This window comes from Alexandromys fortis, unplaced genomic scaffold (genome assembly GCF_014885135.2).
Source record: "Alexandromys fortis isolate MF-2015 unplaced genomic scaffold, M_Fortis_MF-2015_v1.1 scaffold_252, whole genome shotgun sequence".
Classification (NCBI taxonomy): Eukaryota; Metazoa; Chordata; class Mammalia; order Rodentia; family Cricetidae; genus Alexandromys; species Alexandromys fortis.
The window spans coordinates 1,722,523-1,738,896 of NW_026068127.1; the positions used below are offsets into that span (position 1 = coordinate 1,722,523).

General features: G+C 49.0%; 1 protein-coding gene across 5 annotated transcripts in view; it reads right to left on the minus strand.

Annotated features, from left to right (window-relative positions):
- Adgrf3 (adhesion G protein-coupled receptor F3) overlaps positions 1-15,356 on the minus strand; it is a 21,214-nt gene extending 5,858 nt beyond the window's left edge. For 3 of the 5 annotated variants that reach the window (XM_050125888.1, XM_050125886.1, XM_050125889.1), the window contains exons 1-10: positions 15,050-15,356; positions 10,599-10,659; positions 10,089-10,229; positions 9,503-9,679; positions 8,643-8,861; positions 5,627-5,836; positions 3,654-3,797; positions 3,272-3,468; positions 2,551-2,730; positions 224-1,603 (exon numbers count right to left, since the gene is read on the minus strand). In XM_050125888.1, the coding sequence (XP_049981845.1) occupies positions 224-1,603; positions 2,551-2,730; positions 3,272-3,468; positions 3,654-3,797; positions 5,627-5,836; positions 8,643-8,861; positions 9,503-9,614 (2,442 nt within the window). In that variant the 5' untranslated portion in view covers positions 9,615-9,679; positions 10,089-10,229; positions 10,599-10,659; positions 15,050-15,356. The remainder of the gene's footprint in view (positions 1-223; positions 1,604-2,550; positions 2,731-3,271; positions 3,469-3,653; positions 3,798-5,626; positions 5,837-8,642; positions 8,862-9,502; positions 9,680-10,088; positions 10,230-10,598; positions 10,660-15,049) is intronic. The other 2 variants (XR_007589240.1, XM_050125887.1) reach the window with 2 other exon arrangements.
- Positions 15,357-16,374: the final 1,018 nt, after the last annotated feature.

The window sequence follows — 16,374 nt, forward strand, 5'->3', positions numbered from 1 at the left end:
CTTTTTTGAGACTGGGTTTCTCTGTGGTTTTGGAGCCTGTCCTGGAACTAGCTCTTGTAGACCAGGCTGGTCTCAAACTCACAGAGATCTGCCTGTCTCTGCCTCCCAAGTGCTGGGATTAAATGCGTGTTCCACCACCGCCCAGCTCCCTTCCAAAACTCTTGAGCCTGGTGATTGGCAGTGATTTAGACCACCATTTAGCCACCTCACACTTGCTACTCACCTGGAGGCTGTTGAGAACGGTGAAGATATAGTTAGAGACCATGGAGTCTTGAGCAAATACTACAGCCACGCCCAGTACCCAGGTGAGGCCGAAGATGGGCGTGAGGATAACCAGGGCTTTAAGCACCCCCACCAGAGCTTGGCGCTTCTCCACCGGGGGTCCCTCCGACAGCGAAGGCCTTAGGAGCTTCAGCACGGCTATGACAAGGACCAGTCCGTTTACACCAACGATGACCAGCACCGGCTCACTGAAGGCATGCAGCGTTCTATCTTCATTCAGCAAGCATTTCCCCTCCCACAGGTATTTCCTTTGAGGCAAGTAGAGGCCCAGGGTGACGCCTGCAAACCCCAGTGGGCACAGGTAGCCCAGGATCACCATCAGGGAGAGAACCAAGTACTTGGACAGCTGATGGAAGACAAACAGCAGTTGGTGGGCCAGCACCAGGGCCTGGGCCAGCATCCAGAAAAAAGTGGCCAGGTAGAAAAAGTGACACAGGAAAGCAGTGACCGGGCAGAACAGGCTGTGGTACCCTGAAGGAAGGAATGGACTTCCCAGGAAACATGTGTCTGCGGCCAGCAAGCAGATGACCATGTTATACAGGGCAGCATGGCGGAAGAAGGCGATTTTGTTCCTGACAACAGCTCCCCACACCAGCCTGTAGATAACCAGGCACACCAGCAGTGCCAGGATAGAAGCCCCAACCCCCACCTGGCTCAGCAGGTCCAGGATGGGATCTGTTGGGATGGTGTGTCGGGACATGAGGATGGAAAAGGCGGTGAGATGCTGGCAAACACACTGAGTGGTGTTGCTGGTGTTGGCTGCCTGTACCTGGCACCCTTTATCTGACCAACCCCCCTGACCCTGGTAGAGACTATGGTCCCAGAAGACACAGTGCAGGGCTCCATTCTTGTCTTCGAAGTCCATGATAAGCTCTACCTGTGTGAAGGCCTGGCTATCTGCTGTGATGGAGACCACCAGGATCAGTCCAGGAGTGGTATAGGAAGCGTTCCACAGCCCTTGTGTGTAGCTTGAGGGCAGACGGTGGTCCAGCTTTTGCAGTACTAGGCTAGTAATACTGACATTAGATCCCTTGTGGACCAGCGGGGCCAGTGAATACCATGGGATCTGTGCCTGCAGGAGGGGCCGGGTAGAGAAGGACATTTGGTAGCCAGGAGGAGAGGTGTGTCTGAGGAGCTGGCTCTGCAGTAGCACATTGGATGAGCTGAAGGAGAAAGGAAGCTGCTGTGGGCTCAAGCTGTGGACCAGGGTCTCCACAGCCTTCAGGAAATCTGAGCCCATTGAGGGTGCCTGGGCCTGGGCCAGAGTCCACAGAGAGCTGATGTTCACGTCTAGAATCTTGTCTGTGATTGTCAGGAGATCCTGTAGTGACAACAATAGCAGGTATATGCGATTTTCAGAGTCTACAGGGGCCCTAGGACCTGCAGACCCCGGCCCTAGGACCTGCAGACCCCGGCCCTAGGACCTGCAGACCCCACCCCTTCCCTCCATGGCAAGACTCAGGGCTAGAGAGAAAAAGGTTATAGGAGGGCAGGTCTGTGGAAGCGACCATCTAGATCAGAGGAACGAAGCCCTGTCTCCATATCACACTTAGATTTCTGCCTAATGCCTCTTCTGTCACTTGCATCCCTTGGGACCGACCACCCAAGTCCTACAACGGTCCTTCATCATCTCCATAACTGGTCCAGTTCTGCAAAGCTAGGAATGACGGTCAGGGGCAGGGAGCAACCATTTTGAAGTTGAGAGCCACATGAGGTCTGTGTGGCCGTCACTGCAGTTTAATGGCTGACCGGAAGGCTGTGTGGTATCATTGCCTCTTGTTATCCTTTTTTTCTTGGTTTTTGTTTTTTGAAACAGGGTTTTTTCTGTGTAGCCTTGGCTGTTCTGAAATTCACTCAGCAGACCAGGCTAGCCTTAAACTCAGAGATCCACCTGCCTCTGCCTCCAGAGTGCTGGGATTAAAGGTGTGCGCCACCACCCCCTGGTTGCCTGGCAGTGCCTGAGTGTCTCTGTGGCTATTGGGTTGTATGATGCATGTGTGTGTGTGTGTGTATGTGTTGTTCCCATGCTGTGTACCCATACATGTCTCTGAAAGTCAAGCCTCCCACCCCTTCCAGCACCAGGCTTTCTTTACTCTCCATGGCTTTGGAGACTGGTCTTTAAGAACAGAGGAAGCAGGGGCCAACACCTGGATTCTACATGGTCCCTGTTGGGCTGCCCACATGATGCCAGAAAGGCAGAAATCCATAATGGAAGGGCCTCCCCTCCACCCTTCCCAGCTGGCTCCCAGTGTGGCTCCGGGAGCTTACCTTCAGGGAACTCTTTGTAAGCTCTGCTCTTGTCTTTGCTACCACATCGGCCAGTAAGGTTACAGTGTGCAGCAATTTTTGTAAGTCAGTGGGGGTGCTGGCCACGTCCACCTGCTCTCGCAGCTGACTCAGGATACATGGAATCTCTTCCTGGGGCTTTCCCTGGCCTTCCAGCAGCAGCTGACAGGACAGAACAGACAGTGGGAAATCCTTACCATGGAGGGGTCAGGTCTTCCCCCTCGTCCCTCTGAGAGGGCCTCCAGATCCCTCGGAGGAGCAGGAAGCAGAGAGGGGAGGGGAGTACATGGACAGATGGATGGAATGGACATATTAAGAGGACAGACGCCACTTGATGGGACCGTGGTTTGAAACAAACACCCACCTAGCCCACCCCACTCCCACCCCTGGAGGACCCACTCTTCCTCCCTTGGTCAGCTAGGGGTCCAGGTGAGAGAGGCTGATATTTAATAACAGGTAAGCTGGCATCAGGAAAGGTTCCTGAATCTGAATTCTAAAGGAAGGAGAAGGAGAGGCATTGAGGGAGAGAGTGAATGCAGGCAGGCAAGTAGACAGTAAGGCGGCTGGGCAGGCTGGCAGGTGGGCAGGCAGCGGTGGATAGGCAGGCAGGCGGGCAGGCAGACAGAGGCGGATAAGCGGGCAGGTGGGCAGGCAGGCGGGCAGGTGTAGTTTATTGGGAGAGTCATGGAGGTAGCAGTTTTACCTTGGCTTTAAGACACAAGTTTAGGATCTCTGCCTCTGTGCAGCTGCTCTGGACGGGTCCCCAGATGCCATCAGACCCACAGAGCCTCTTTACCATGCCCCTCTTATTCACAGGACACGGAGCCTGTGCCACAAAGCCAGCCTTGGTGACATTCCAGTCGACCACCGAGAAGTCCGTGGGGCAGGTCGTGTCTCCATCTGAATAAGGAAGAGTGAGGCCTCAGAAGCCAAGATATAGCCAGAGCCTTTGCTCTGACCATAACCTAGGCAGGCCTTGATACCTGACTAGGTGGCCCGAGGCAGAGGAACAACAAAGAAGAGACCCCGAGTTCCAAGGACAAGCCTCTTAGAGGTCAGTCGACTGGGACCCAAGGCCCACATACCCCGGATGATGGTGACGGAGACAGGAGCCGTGAAAGGAGCCAGGTTCTGACTGTGGAGGGTACACATGTATGTGGTATCGGCTGCTGGGCAGTGCTGAGTGGTCAGCACCAGGCACTGGGAATCCGACATATTCTGCAAGGACACTGAGGGAGGACAGAAGAGGAAAGTGGATCATCCCTGGCTGAGGCAGATGAGAGCTAAGCAGGTCCTAAAATGTCACTTCTGGGTGGTCTTTGAAGGTGAAGCAGTGAGGGAGAGCTGAATGGTATGTCAGCATCCAGCTGCTGGGGACAGAATGTGGGTTTCGCTGACTCTGAGCCCTATTGGGTCTCTAGCCCTGGCACTCAGTTTCAATAGATTTTAAAATATTTGTTCAGCCGGCGGTGGTGGCCCACGCCTTTAATCCAGCATTCGGGAGGCAGAGGCAGGCAGATCTCTGTGAATTCTAGACCAGCCTGGTCTACAGAGCTAGTTCCAGGATAGGCTCCAAAGTCACAGAGAAACCCTGTCTCGAAAAACCAAAAATAAATAAATAAACAAACAAACAAACAAATAAATAAATAAAATATTTGTTCAGGCTAAAAAGACTCATTTTAGCTGGGCAGTGGTGACACATGCCTTTAATCCCAGCACTTTGGAGGAAGAGGTAGGCTCATCTCAGGGAGTTCAAGGCCAGCCTGGTCTGCAAAGCGAGTTCTAGGACAGCCAGGACTGTTACACAGAAAAACCCTGTCTTGAGAAACAAAAACTAAACAAACAACAAGAAAAGATTCACCTTAGTTTGAATTACGTGCACATATATGTATCTTTGTGTGGATGCAAGAGCCCACGGAAGGGGGCTTCAGACTCGGTGCAGTTGGGGTCACTTGTGCTGAGCCACCCAGCATGAGTGCCACCAACTGATCTCGGGTCCTCCGGAAGAGCGGCAAGTGCTTTTAATACTAAGCCATCTCTATAGCCCCAGGGCTCCCCCTTTTTTGGAGTTTCCATCACTTTGTTTTGCAAAAAAAAGGAAACTAGTAATATGCGATACAGTGGTGTGGGAGGGGAAATGTAAGCAGAAGGGAGGGGACAGCACCATGACCCCCCCCCATAGAAAAGGGGGAGCCTGCAGGAATCTCATTTGGCAGTTAAATACTAATGGGGGGTTTGAGGAAGAAGGAGGGGTCGCAGAGGCCCTGGGTTCCCCCTCCCAAGAGCCCTGGAGGAAGGGGTCACTCCAGGGTGTAAACAAAAGCTTATAAAGAAATAGACACTTCCTCTGGGTCAGGGTGGGATCAGCTAAGTAACATCTCCCCTCTCTCCCAAGGCCAAGTTCCTTGGGGGAGGGGAGTCAAATGTAGGAATCCCTGGCCCTTCTGTAGTATAGGAAGGTCCCTGCCTGATGGCTGCGATGGGGGCAGGAGGCCAAGGCGTGAGACAGGGCTAAGGGAGGGGCTTGTAAAATGGAGGGCCCAGGATGAGCGCTGCACCTCAGCAGAGAATACAGAAAGGGCTTATGCTTCTCCCCTCACCCTCAGGCCCCACCCCAGGAATGCAGGGCCCAGCCTGCCCCTACACCTGGCAGGGATGGGGCACAGGGTGCACCCCCTTTTTTTAAAAGATTTATTTATTCGTGTATTTTATGTACATGAGTGCTCTGTCTTCATGCACACCAGAAGAGGAATCAGATCCCATCACAGGAGCTTGTGAGTCACCATGTGGGTGCTGGGAATTGAACTCAGGACCTCTGAAAGAGCAGTCAAATGTTCCTAACCAACAAGCCAACTCTCCAGCCCCCAGTTTCCTCCTTTTTAAAAATAGGATATTGTTAAACTAACCTCACGGAGTTTACTGCAAGTGGAAGTGTGTGACAGAAGAAGTTCTATCTGATGGGGTGAAAATACTGTTGAGCATGGACACCCGACTCCCATCCCCAACTAGCCTTTGCTGCCCGAAGAGACCAGTCACGTCATCTTTGCTCGTCTCCTACCTTCGCTGCCCTCCCCGGGACTCCAGGTAGCAGTGTAGGCCAAGTTTGTGCGTGGGAAGCAGCAGCTCAGCTGGAAGCCAGCGGAGGCGGCACAGGAGATGGACAGCTTGTCTGGAAGGAGAACCACTTCCTTCTCCTCCAAGGGCACCTGCACCACCTGATCCAGTTCCCACATGAATCCCTGGGCCTCGAAGATGCTCACGTACGTACCTGCAGAGACAGACCCGCTCCATGTGGTGGCTCGCCCAGGTCTGCCTGGAAGCCAGCTCTCCACTGCTTGCTAAGTCACAGTCCAGGCCCTCAAACTCCCCCGCCTCTGCTCAGCACCAGGAGCTAACTCCCAGCCAGAAGGTCCCAGGATGGAGAACGTTCCCTCCCCAAGGAGAAAGGGATCTGTGGAAGGGGCTCTTGGCCCGTCCATCTTAGGGCTTATGAGCTCTAAGGTGAGTCCGTCCATCTCACCAGTCCTCCCCCAGTGCTACCCTTCCAGGGCTACGCTGTCACTTAGTATCTAGACCAGAGATTCTCAACCTCCCTTTGGGACTCCCTTTGGGAGTGGAATGGCCCCTTCACAGGTGTTACCTAAGACAATCAAAAAACATAGAAATTTATATTACGCTTTGTAACAGGAGCAAAATTACAGTTACGAAGTAGCAACGAAAATAATTTTATGGTTGGGGGTCACCACAACATGAGGAACTGTGCGCCAGCCTTTTCTCAGCTGGAACCGATAGGTCTCAGGTTTTTGATTTTTCGAGACAGGGTTTCTCTGTGGTTTTGGAACCTGTCCTGGAACCTGTCTTGTAGACCAGGCTGGTCTTGAACTCACAGAGACCCACCTGCCGCTGTCTCCTGAGTGCTGGGATTAAAACCACCACTGCCTAGCTGAGGGCTCGTTTTTTTTTTTTTTTTAAATATTTATTTATTTATTTATTTATTTACTTATTTATTTATTTATTATATTATGTGTATAGCATTCCTTCCACGTGTGCCTGCAAGCCAGAAGGGGGCGCCAGACCCCATTACAGATGGTTGTGAGCCACCATGTGGTTGCTGGGAATTGAACTCAGGACCTCTGGAAGAGCAGTCAGTGCTCTTAACCTCTGAGCCATCTCTCCAGCCCGTGAGGGCTTGGTTTTTAACATGCCCCCATACTATGAATTTTTAGCAGGAATATTTGTTTTCTGAAAAGTAGTAACTCTAAGATTAATGTTTTTGCACTTGTGTTTGCATGTGTGTTTGTGTGCATGCACAAACATGCACAAGCATGTTTACAGTGTGGGTGGGCATGTCAGAGGACAATCTCAGGTGTGGGCACTTATCTACCAACTGTTTTTTTTTTTAAATATTTATTTATTTATTTATTATGTATACAATATTCTGTTTGTGTGTATGCCTGCAGGCCAGAAGAGGGCACCAGACCCCATTACAGATGGTTGTGAGCCACCATGTGGTTGCTGGGAATTGAACTCAGGACCTTTGGAAGAGCAGGCAATGCTCTTAACCTCTGAGCCATCTCTCCAACCCCCATCTTCCAACTGTTTTGAGGCTGGGTCTCTTTGTTGTTTGATGTTATGTTTTCTGGGTTCTTTTTTCCCCCTTTCCTCTTTTGGTTGATATGAGGTTTCACACAGCCTCAAAGCCACCATGTATTAAAGGATAATCTTGAACATCTTCTCTTCCTGCCTCTACCTCCTGGGCACTGAGATTATAGGTGTGCACCACCATGCCTGCTTATGAGGTGTTGGGAATTGAACCCATGGCCTCAGGCCTGCTGGGCAAGTACTTTACCAACCAGAGCTACATCTGTAGCCTACACATAGTCCTTTTAATTTAGAGAAGAAAGCCCGCTGCTCCACATTTGCTCCTGTTGTGCAATATTAGTTTGGGATGTGTTACATTTGTTTACGCTGTGGAACATCTGTTTAATGATGAAAGATGTGTTGCATTCTTTTATGCTGTTTTTTTTTTTCTCTACGAAGCTGTGTTACTTTGCCTGTCTAAATAAAACACCTGATTGCTCTAATAAACAGCTAGGCAGGAGAGAGAAATAGGTGGAGCTTGCCGGCAGAGAGAATAAATAGGAGGATATAGATATGATAGGATAAAAGGGAGATTATTGAATCTAGTCTGAAGAAAGGGAGGATATAGATATGATAAGATAAAAAGGTAGATTATTGAATCTACTACTAGCTTTAAATATTTTACATTGGATTGGACTTTTATATATTGATATAAATTTGAGATTAATTTTGTTAAAACATACTGAACATATATTTCTAATCTTGTTCAAGGTGTTGTACCTGTACAGCTTATTTAACAAGGTAATGCAATTTCTAGTGCTTTAGAGTTATTACCAACAATTTAGGATAATAAGAAAATGCAAATTAGTCACCTATTACAATTAAACTTATAGTCATATTAGGTATGTTTTCAAGGTCAAAAGAGGTACAGTTTAGATAGATCATCTTCAAACACTTCAGAGATCTACAGATGTTTAATAACATAAGTTCTTTTGTTTTGTTTTTGAGGCAGGGTTTCTCTATAGCTTTGGAGCCTGTCCAGGAACTAGCTCTTGTAAACCAGCCTGACCTTGAACTCACACACATTCCCCCCTTTTGTTTGTGTTTTTACATCTTCGGGCATCAAGACAACATTGGGTTTTTGTGACGCTAAGAAAGGGTCTTAGGGACCCCAGACTACAGTGCAAACAGCTGGCTGTCGTATGGAATTTTCCACACTATGATGAGTCTCTGCATTTGCTTCCCCAACAAATGGGAATGGTTCAGAAGAGGTGAGTGGGGAGAAGAGGAAAAAGGGGAAGGAGGCATGAGAGGGAAAGGCCAAGAGAAGCAGAAAAAGAAGTGGGTGGTGCATGCCTGTACCCTCAGTGCTCAGGAGGCTGAGGCAAGAGGATTGCTGTGAGTTTGAGGCCAGCCTGGGCTACAGAGTGAGACTCTATCTCAAAAACCTGTGGGAGAAAAGGAGAGAGAAGAGAAAGATAGTTGAAGGCTACCTGTCCAGGGACGGGATAAGTGGCTGACGCTGAGGCCCGCCTGGCCCTGACTGGACATCTGGGTCACTTTTGCCCCTGGCCGTAGGAAGATGAGTTTGGGGTCCTCTGGGTTCCGCAAGTACCATCTCAGGTTGGTAGCCTCCTCTGTCTTGAGGAGAGTGAGGTTCAGGGTGTTCCCCGGCATTTGCAGCTGAGAGTCCAGGGTCAGGGTTGCAGGAACTGCAAGAAAGTAAGAGATGGGGGCTTGAGAAAGGGCCTCAGCTAGCAATTCCTCTTCCTCTCCTCCTGAAGCACGCCTCTCCACACCATTCCCTGCATAACTTTGCAGAACTTCATCCTTTGCCTTGCAAGAGTGTCTGAAGATGCCTGCTAACACCTCAGCCTTGTAGACACCCCCCGCCCTGCCGCCCCGAGAGCTAAAGCAGCCCAGAATTTCCATTTTCCAGGGACTTGGGGCTGCTGAAGCTCCTTCAGGCAAGGTTTCCCTCAGCCCCCCACCTTTGCCCATGGGCCTTCAGAACCACCTCCTTTAGTCTCAGTTTTTCAAGTGCCAAGCTCAGGTTTAGTGTCTTTCTGTGACAGCTGGCCTTTCTTTTCCTTCCTTCCTTCCTTCCTTCCTTCCTTCCTTCCTTCCTTCCTTCCTTCCTTCCTTCCTTCCTCCCTCCCTCCCTCCCTCCCTCCCTCCCTCCCTTCCTCCCTCCCTCCCTCCTTCCCTTTCTTTCTTTCTTTTACCAGCCAGAGGAGAAACTGGGCTTGGACCAGCTGCCAGAAAAAGCGAAAACAAACAACCCCAACAACCCAGGAAGTGTTTCTTTTCACTTGGGGATGGATACTAGTCTCCAAGTTCCCACCCTCCTTACCAGGTGGCAGCAACTGGCAGTAGCCAAGGGCAGCACCGCGGAAGCTGAGACACATACAGGAACTGATTTCCGGTCTGTGGCCAAGGCAGGTAGGATAGAGGGAGCAGAGCATAGCGTTCCACCGGTAGCCAGAGCGGCAAGTGCAGAACTTTGTCCTGTTGTGTTTGACATAACATTCTGTGACAGAGAGACGCAAGTAGGCTGAGAAAGTGAGGCTGTGGGACCAGCAATTGATTCCTGAGAGGTCTGAGGGTGGCTGACACTAATCTTGAGGTCCCAGGAGGTCAGTTCCACCCACCCAGCCACCCAAGAGGACTTCCTTTGCACCCAGGACTCAGAGCAGCAGAACACACTGGACGGGGACACTGGGCAAAGTTCCCCATGCTCTGTCCGCCTCTTGTACCCCCTGCTCAAGTTAGAACACTGAGGCGTGGAACAGGAAGGGAGGGAGATAAGGAAGGGGCTGGGCCAGGGAGAATGGATCCTGCTGTAGCCCTCAGGGAGAGGGAGCTAGGGAGAGCTCCCTGCGCCTTGGGCAAGCTGGCTAGCTAGAGAGTTGGAAGCCCCTGTGCCATGCAACTGCTACCTGTTGTTAGGCTGAGGGCAGTAAGCGTTCTTGGGGGAAGGGATGTTGAAGCAGTAAGAAGAGACAGGTTCTCAGGGAGTTCCTGTGGCCAAGGTCTGTTTGAAAATTCCAGCTGCACATAACTGGAGAGCAGTACGGATTCTATAGAAGCAAAGGGCACAGCGGAGAAGAGGCAGTGAGGCCCCAGGTGAGGCCCCTTTGCCTTTGCAAACTCAGCTGGCCATTTCTGGGGACACAAGCAGATGTCATCTCTCAGAGCCAGCCTAGGCACACACAGGATGCTGGTCAACTCCAGCCCCTGCCCTAGCAGAGACGCATTCTGGTCCACGGCTCCATGCCATCGTTGCAAAGGGGCACATGCCTCCCCAGGCCTCCCTCCTTAGGAGCTGATGTAGGACTATCTGGCCCTCCCAGAGCCTGTCCTCTTTATGCCCACCTTGTTGCACCCCCCTCCTGTTCCTTCCTTTCCTCATCCTTGCCCATCTCCACCAGCCCCTCCTCCCCACTCACCCCCTACTCCATTGTTTTGGTCCAGTTGCTGCCCAGACTTCTCTCCAGATGGTCTGAGTTCCTGGAAAGAGACAAGAGGAAAGAGATCTGAGGAGAGGCTGCTCCCAAGTTCCTCCCAGGGAGCGTCAGGGACAGCCAGGCTTCTCTGGTGTGACTTGGTCCTCTTAGAAGATCTTTTTTGGGTTGAAGACAAATGTAAATATCTGAATGGAGAAAAGCCACTCAGAAGAGGGAGGACAAAGACACTCACAGGGCCAGCAGCCCCATCTGAAACTAGGAACCAGGCACACCCTGGGAGTCAACATGATTTGCTTGGCTCCTTCCTGAATCTACCTCTCCCTGGGCCTCTAGGCTAATGAAGTGGTTTGGTCCAGAGCTCCGACAGGGAGGCAAGGGGCCTGCAATTTAACCCACTCTTTCCTCTCAAAATCTCATGTGCCTGCATGTCTAAAACTAGATGGCAACACAGGCGTGCAATCCTAGCACCTAGAAGCTAAAGCAGGAAGACTTGCAGCAACTTCAAGGTCAGCCCAGGCTATGTAGTGTGTTCCAGGCCAGCCTGGGCTAAAAAAAAAAAAAAAAAAAACAGTACCCCCAAAATAAAAATAATAAAACCAGAAGGAAACTAGGTGTGGTGGCTCAAGCCTGCAAACCCAGCACTTAAGATAACGAGGCAGGAGCATCCCTTAAGCTCCTAGTTCAAGACTAGCCTGGGCAGCAAAGCAGATCTACACATAAAATAAAAACAAATAAAACTTGGTGGATCCATAGATATGGCTATAAAATAAACAGATGTAGATAAGGACAGGGTATAGATAAAACTCAGAGAAAGCTACAGATGGAATTAAGATCTGGGGGTTGCAATAGATTTGGAGATAGGAATGTAGATAAGTAAGATCGTGATATTGCTACCTTCCTTTGAGAAAACAGATTACACGGCAAAAGTGAGGCTCTACCACTTCCTCCCAGACTTTCTCCCGTCCTCTATGCCAATATGCTTCCGACCTGCGACCTGCAAAGATCTTCCTCTCCTTCCACTTTAAATTGCCGGCACGGCCAGAGAGCCTTTATCCAAAGTGCAGCAGGAGCCACAGGACTTCGCAGGGACTCAGATAAAGACATGGCACTGTCCCCTCACCCTGGACAGGAAGACTGGCTTCTTGGGGGTCTTGCAAGCTCGTTCCTTCCCTTCACCCTCCTGTCCTCTCATCCCACACCCTGTGGTCCCTCACAGTCGGAGGCTTCAGTTGTGGTCTCTGCAGATCTCCCCAGGGTCCTTACCCCACTACTTACTGACTGGGCTGTGGGGACAGATACTGACTCCAGCTCCAGCAGGGGAAGAGTCATGGCCAGGAGCAGCTGGGAGAGAGCTCGAGAGGCCATGGCTTGAAGGAGTTGTCCCTAAAAACCTCCTGCTGTCCCATGATGCAAATTTCTTGCCGGGAGCTGGCAGGGCTGGCACAGAAGGAAGGGAAGGAAGGATGACATCCAGGCTGAATCTACAGAGTGATTGCCACGGCCTGTGATTCAGTCAAATATGGTCACTGGGCTACCTGGACCCCACGTGGCTCTGTGAGAGGAGTGTACCTGGATTCCCCAAGGACTCAAGGAGGAAGGGACACAGACCCCAAGTCACAAGAAACAATGGGTCACAGAGCCAGGTTCAGGCATGCTCCACGGGGGCTAGGATACTTGGATCAGTTTGGAATTCCTCCAGGAAGCTAGATCTTTGATTCAAAAACCAAGATTAGAAAAGAATATAAAAGGGGGCCATGTCAGACGGTGGTGGCACACGCCCTTAATCCCAGCATTTGGGAAGCAAAGGCAGGCAGAGCCTGTGAGTTCGAGGACGGTGTGGTCTACACAGCGAGTTCCAGGACAGCTAGGGATACACAGAGAAATCCTGTCTGGAGATGACTCAGAGGGTAAAGGTGCTTGCTGCTAAGCTCGACAATCTGAACTGGTCCCTGGAACTCACATGGTAGAAGGAGAAAACCAACATCTCCTGTCTCATTAAAGATCCTGCCTCAGTCCCCTTTGCTGGTGTGTAAGTGGAGACTATTCATTTGTTTCCTGGCCACCCTGACCTGAATAATCACACAGAAGCTATATTAATTACAACACGGTTTGGCCTATTAGCTCAGGCTTCTTATTAACTAACTCTTACATCTTAAATTAACCCATTTCTATTAATCTGTGTATCACAGGGCTGTGGCCTCCTGGTAAGGTGCCTGTGTCTGTCTCCTTGGGCAGCTACATGGCATCTCCCAGACTCCACCTACTCTCTCTATATCTCTGTTTAGATTTCCCGCCTGGCTTTACTCTGCTAAGTCACTGGCTAAAACATCTTTATTCATCAACCAATAAAAGCAACACACATACAGTAGGACATCCCACATCGCTGGTATGTCAGAATACTTCAGGCTGGGTAGTTTTGTAACAAAGAGATATCTATTTGGCTTACTGTCTGGGGTCTGGGAAGTCCAAGACTGATAGAGGATTACCATGAGGTTGAGCCCAGCCTTCTGGATTACTGTTTTTTTAAGAAAGGCTACAGACCAGCCAGATGGAAGGCATACATAGCAAAAAGCATGTGGAAAATGGGCTTGTTTAGCTGGGCAGTTGTGGCTCACGCCTTTAATCCCAGCACCCAGAAGACATAGTCAAAAGGATCTCTGTGAGTTTGAGGCCAGCCTGGTCTACAGAGCTAGTTCCAGGATAGCCAAGGCTACACAGAGAAACCCTGTCTCAAAAAACCAAAACCAAAAAAACCCATAATAATGATAATAATAATAATAAATAAAAAAGATAAAGAAAAATTGGCTTGTTTCAATGGGCAAGTCAAACTCCCTCTACCTCCACATGGACACCAATCTGGAAGCACTCAGGACTTCCCAGCTTTGAAATGTACATGGAAGCTTCATCATATATACATGATTGACTATTTTTCTTTGTTTGTTTGTTTGAGAGAGGGTTTCTCTGTGTAGCCCTGGTTGTCCTGGAACTCACTATGTGCACCACATTGTCCTTGAACACAGAGATCTTCCTGCCTCTGCCTCCTGAGTGCTAGGGCAAAAGGGGTGTGCCACCACCTCCCGGCCAGGCAGGATAAACTTATTCACTGAACCTCCAACTCTTCTCTGTTCTCCAAGTTGGGCAGGGAACAGAGTTGAAATTTCCAAGACTCTAACCATAGGACTGGTTCCCTGGTAACCTGCCCGTCACACTGAGGCTACCCAGGAGCTGTACCCATCACCTCAATAGCATATGAAAGGACGTGCACACAATGGGGATTCCTAGCATTGTAGGAGCTGTGTGCCAGGAAACTAGGTAGATACCAATACAGTGTGTGTGTGTGTGTGTGTGTGTGTGTGTGTGTGTGTGTGCGTGTTATGTCACAGGGAGCAATTCTTTCGAGGGCTTCCTAGAGACAGGGAAGTGGTGGTAGCTATAGCTGGCTATGGGGCACTGACTTCAAATGCCTTAAAAAGAAAATAAAAAGATTATTCCTAACACATTGCCAGGCTTGATTTTTCCTAGAGGAAAAGTCTTGACTGCTGGATTACAATTTTCAAGGGCTGTTCCTGTATAGAGAGTTTAAAAATCAGCTTTTCAAATCAGGGTTTCACTGGACTTGATTGTCCTGTGGCTATTTGTTTTGCTGCTGTGGCTGATTCCTTTGTTTGCTTTCTGTTATGTTTGGTTTTGAGACAGGAGCTCACCCAGGCTGACCCTGAACTTGTGATTGAGCCTCCTACTTCATCTTCCCAAATACTGGAATTACCCCAGGATAAACTGACAGAGACTGTAGGATACAAGACATTCAGATTCATAATCTATTGGGGTGTGGTGGTGTGTTGAAGGAGCTGTGGGCCTCTTCCCACAGCCTGGCTCCTGGCCGCCAGCTAACTAATGCCCTGAAATAACAACACACAAACTGTATTCATTTAAACACTGCTTGGCCCACTAGCTCTAGCCTCTTACAGGCTAATTCTCATATTTTGCCTAACCCATTTTTAGTAATCTGTGTAGCACCAGTCTTACTGGGAAAGATTCAGCATGTCTGACCTAGCTGCTTGTTTCATCTTGTCTGCCCGGGAGAGGGGAGCATGGCCTCTGAGCTCACTTCCTCTTCCTCCCAGAATTCTGTTCTGTTTACTCCACCCACCTAAAGGCTGGCTTATCAAATGGGCAGAGGCAGTTTCCTTATTAGTCAATGACCTTCCTCCATCATTTCCCCTTTTTAAAACTCTAGAAATCACAGAGACATCTTGCTGCCTGGACAGTCACCCAAAGTTCCTCTGTACCATCGGGGCATCCATCTTCGGCCCACAGCAGACTTTTTCCATGAAGCAGGAAATTTCAAAGACAGTTCAGTCAGTATCTGCTGTGTCCTGCAGAATGTCTCACAGACTCTTTCATGAGTCAGGAACCCCGAAAGACCATCTCACCTTTAGGCAAGTTCAGTAGTCCTCTCTCTGCGGGTTCTCTGTGTCCAGTTTATGCAACAGTCCAGGAAAGAGCAGTTTCTTGCCCAAATGGCTATCAAACTTTATAAGGTGTCTCTTCGATGCCCATCTTCTTCTTGAAGTAGATTGGTGCTGCCAGGAACAGACATGTCTCATTGTCATGAAAAGCCCTAAGTTATTAAAACATTTAAAATGCCATATTCTATAATCTTTGAAAAATATGAAGAATGCCTATGTAAAATATATCTATGTACATCTAGAAAATCTTAACTAACATGACTACAAGCTTGACTATTATTGATTATCCATTAACAACCTATATACATTACATTTTTAAGCGAACTATACAAGGTGTTCACAGCAACCCTACAGGAGGATGTAGTCCATCATACCATATTGGGATAGAAGCAATCCACAGACTCTCACCCTCTGTGAAAACAAAATAAGAAACTCCTTTCCAAAGCATCATGTCCTTAGATTCAAATTTTAAAGTCAAGGTATTTTCAAAATATCTATCTTGGATTAGTTCAGCAGCATTTATAAGCAAATATCTTTTAGTAGCTGTTGCTCCTTCCTCAGCATTCAAACAATTCAAAGAGAGCATAATAGCATACAGTATCAAAATTCTCTGTTTATCTTCCATCTTTGTGTGCTTTATTTTAACCACTATTTTGTTTGTTTTTACTTTATATTCTCTGTATATCTTTGTCCTGGAATAACTCTGTTGACCAGGCTGTCCTTGAACTCTCAGAGATCAGCCTGTCTCTGCCTCCCAGGCATTGAGATTAAAGGCATGTGCTACCACACCTTAAAGTCACAGAGGTCAATCTCCCTCTGCCTCCCAAGTGTTGGGATTAAAGGTGTGTCCTACCACACCCAACTACTCTCTTTCTTCCTTTTTTTTACTTTAAGAACTTTAACTTTTAGTCTGCATATATTTTTAACACATTGTAAATCATTTAAAGGTTTTTTTTTTGTTTTGTTTTTTAATCTCTCTTTACTGTATCTCTCTCTTTTTCTGACCACATGAGCCTTTAAATTACTGAGTAATATGGGTAGGATTAAAGCCGTGGCTTTGCCGGCTAGATCCAGCCCATTCCTTAGCTTTCCAGCCTCATGGCTGAGGTACCGCTGGAACCATTTTTATTGCCACAACTCTGTGGCATTTCAAAGTCCCTGCCAGCAAGTAAGCTGCAGCATTATGTCCACAGACAACACTCAAGTCCTCTCTCTGTAGTCGGCCCTCCTGCCTCAAACAGTCAGAGTTTGCCCTGGCAGGATGGCCCAGAAAGCCGGCATTTTAAAAC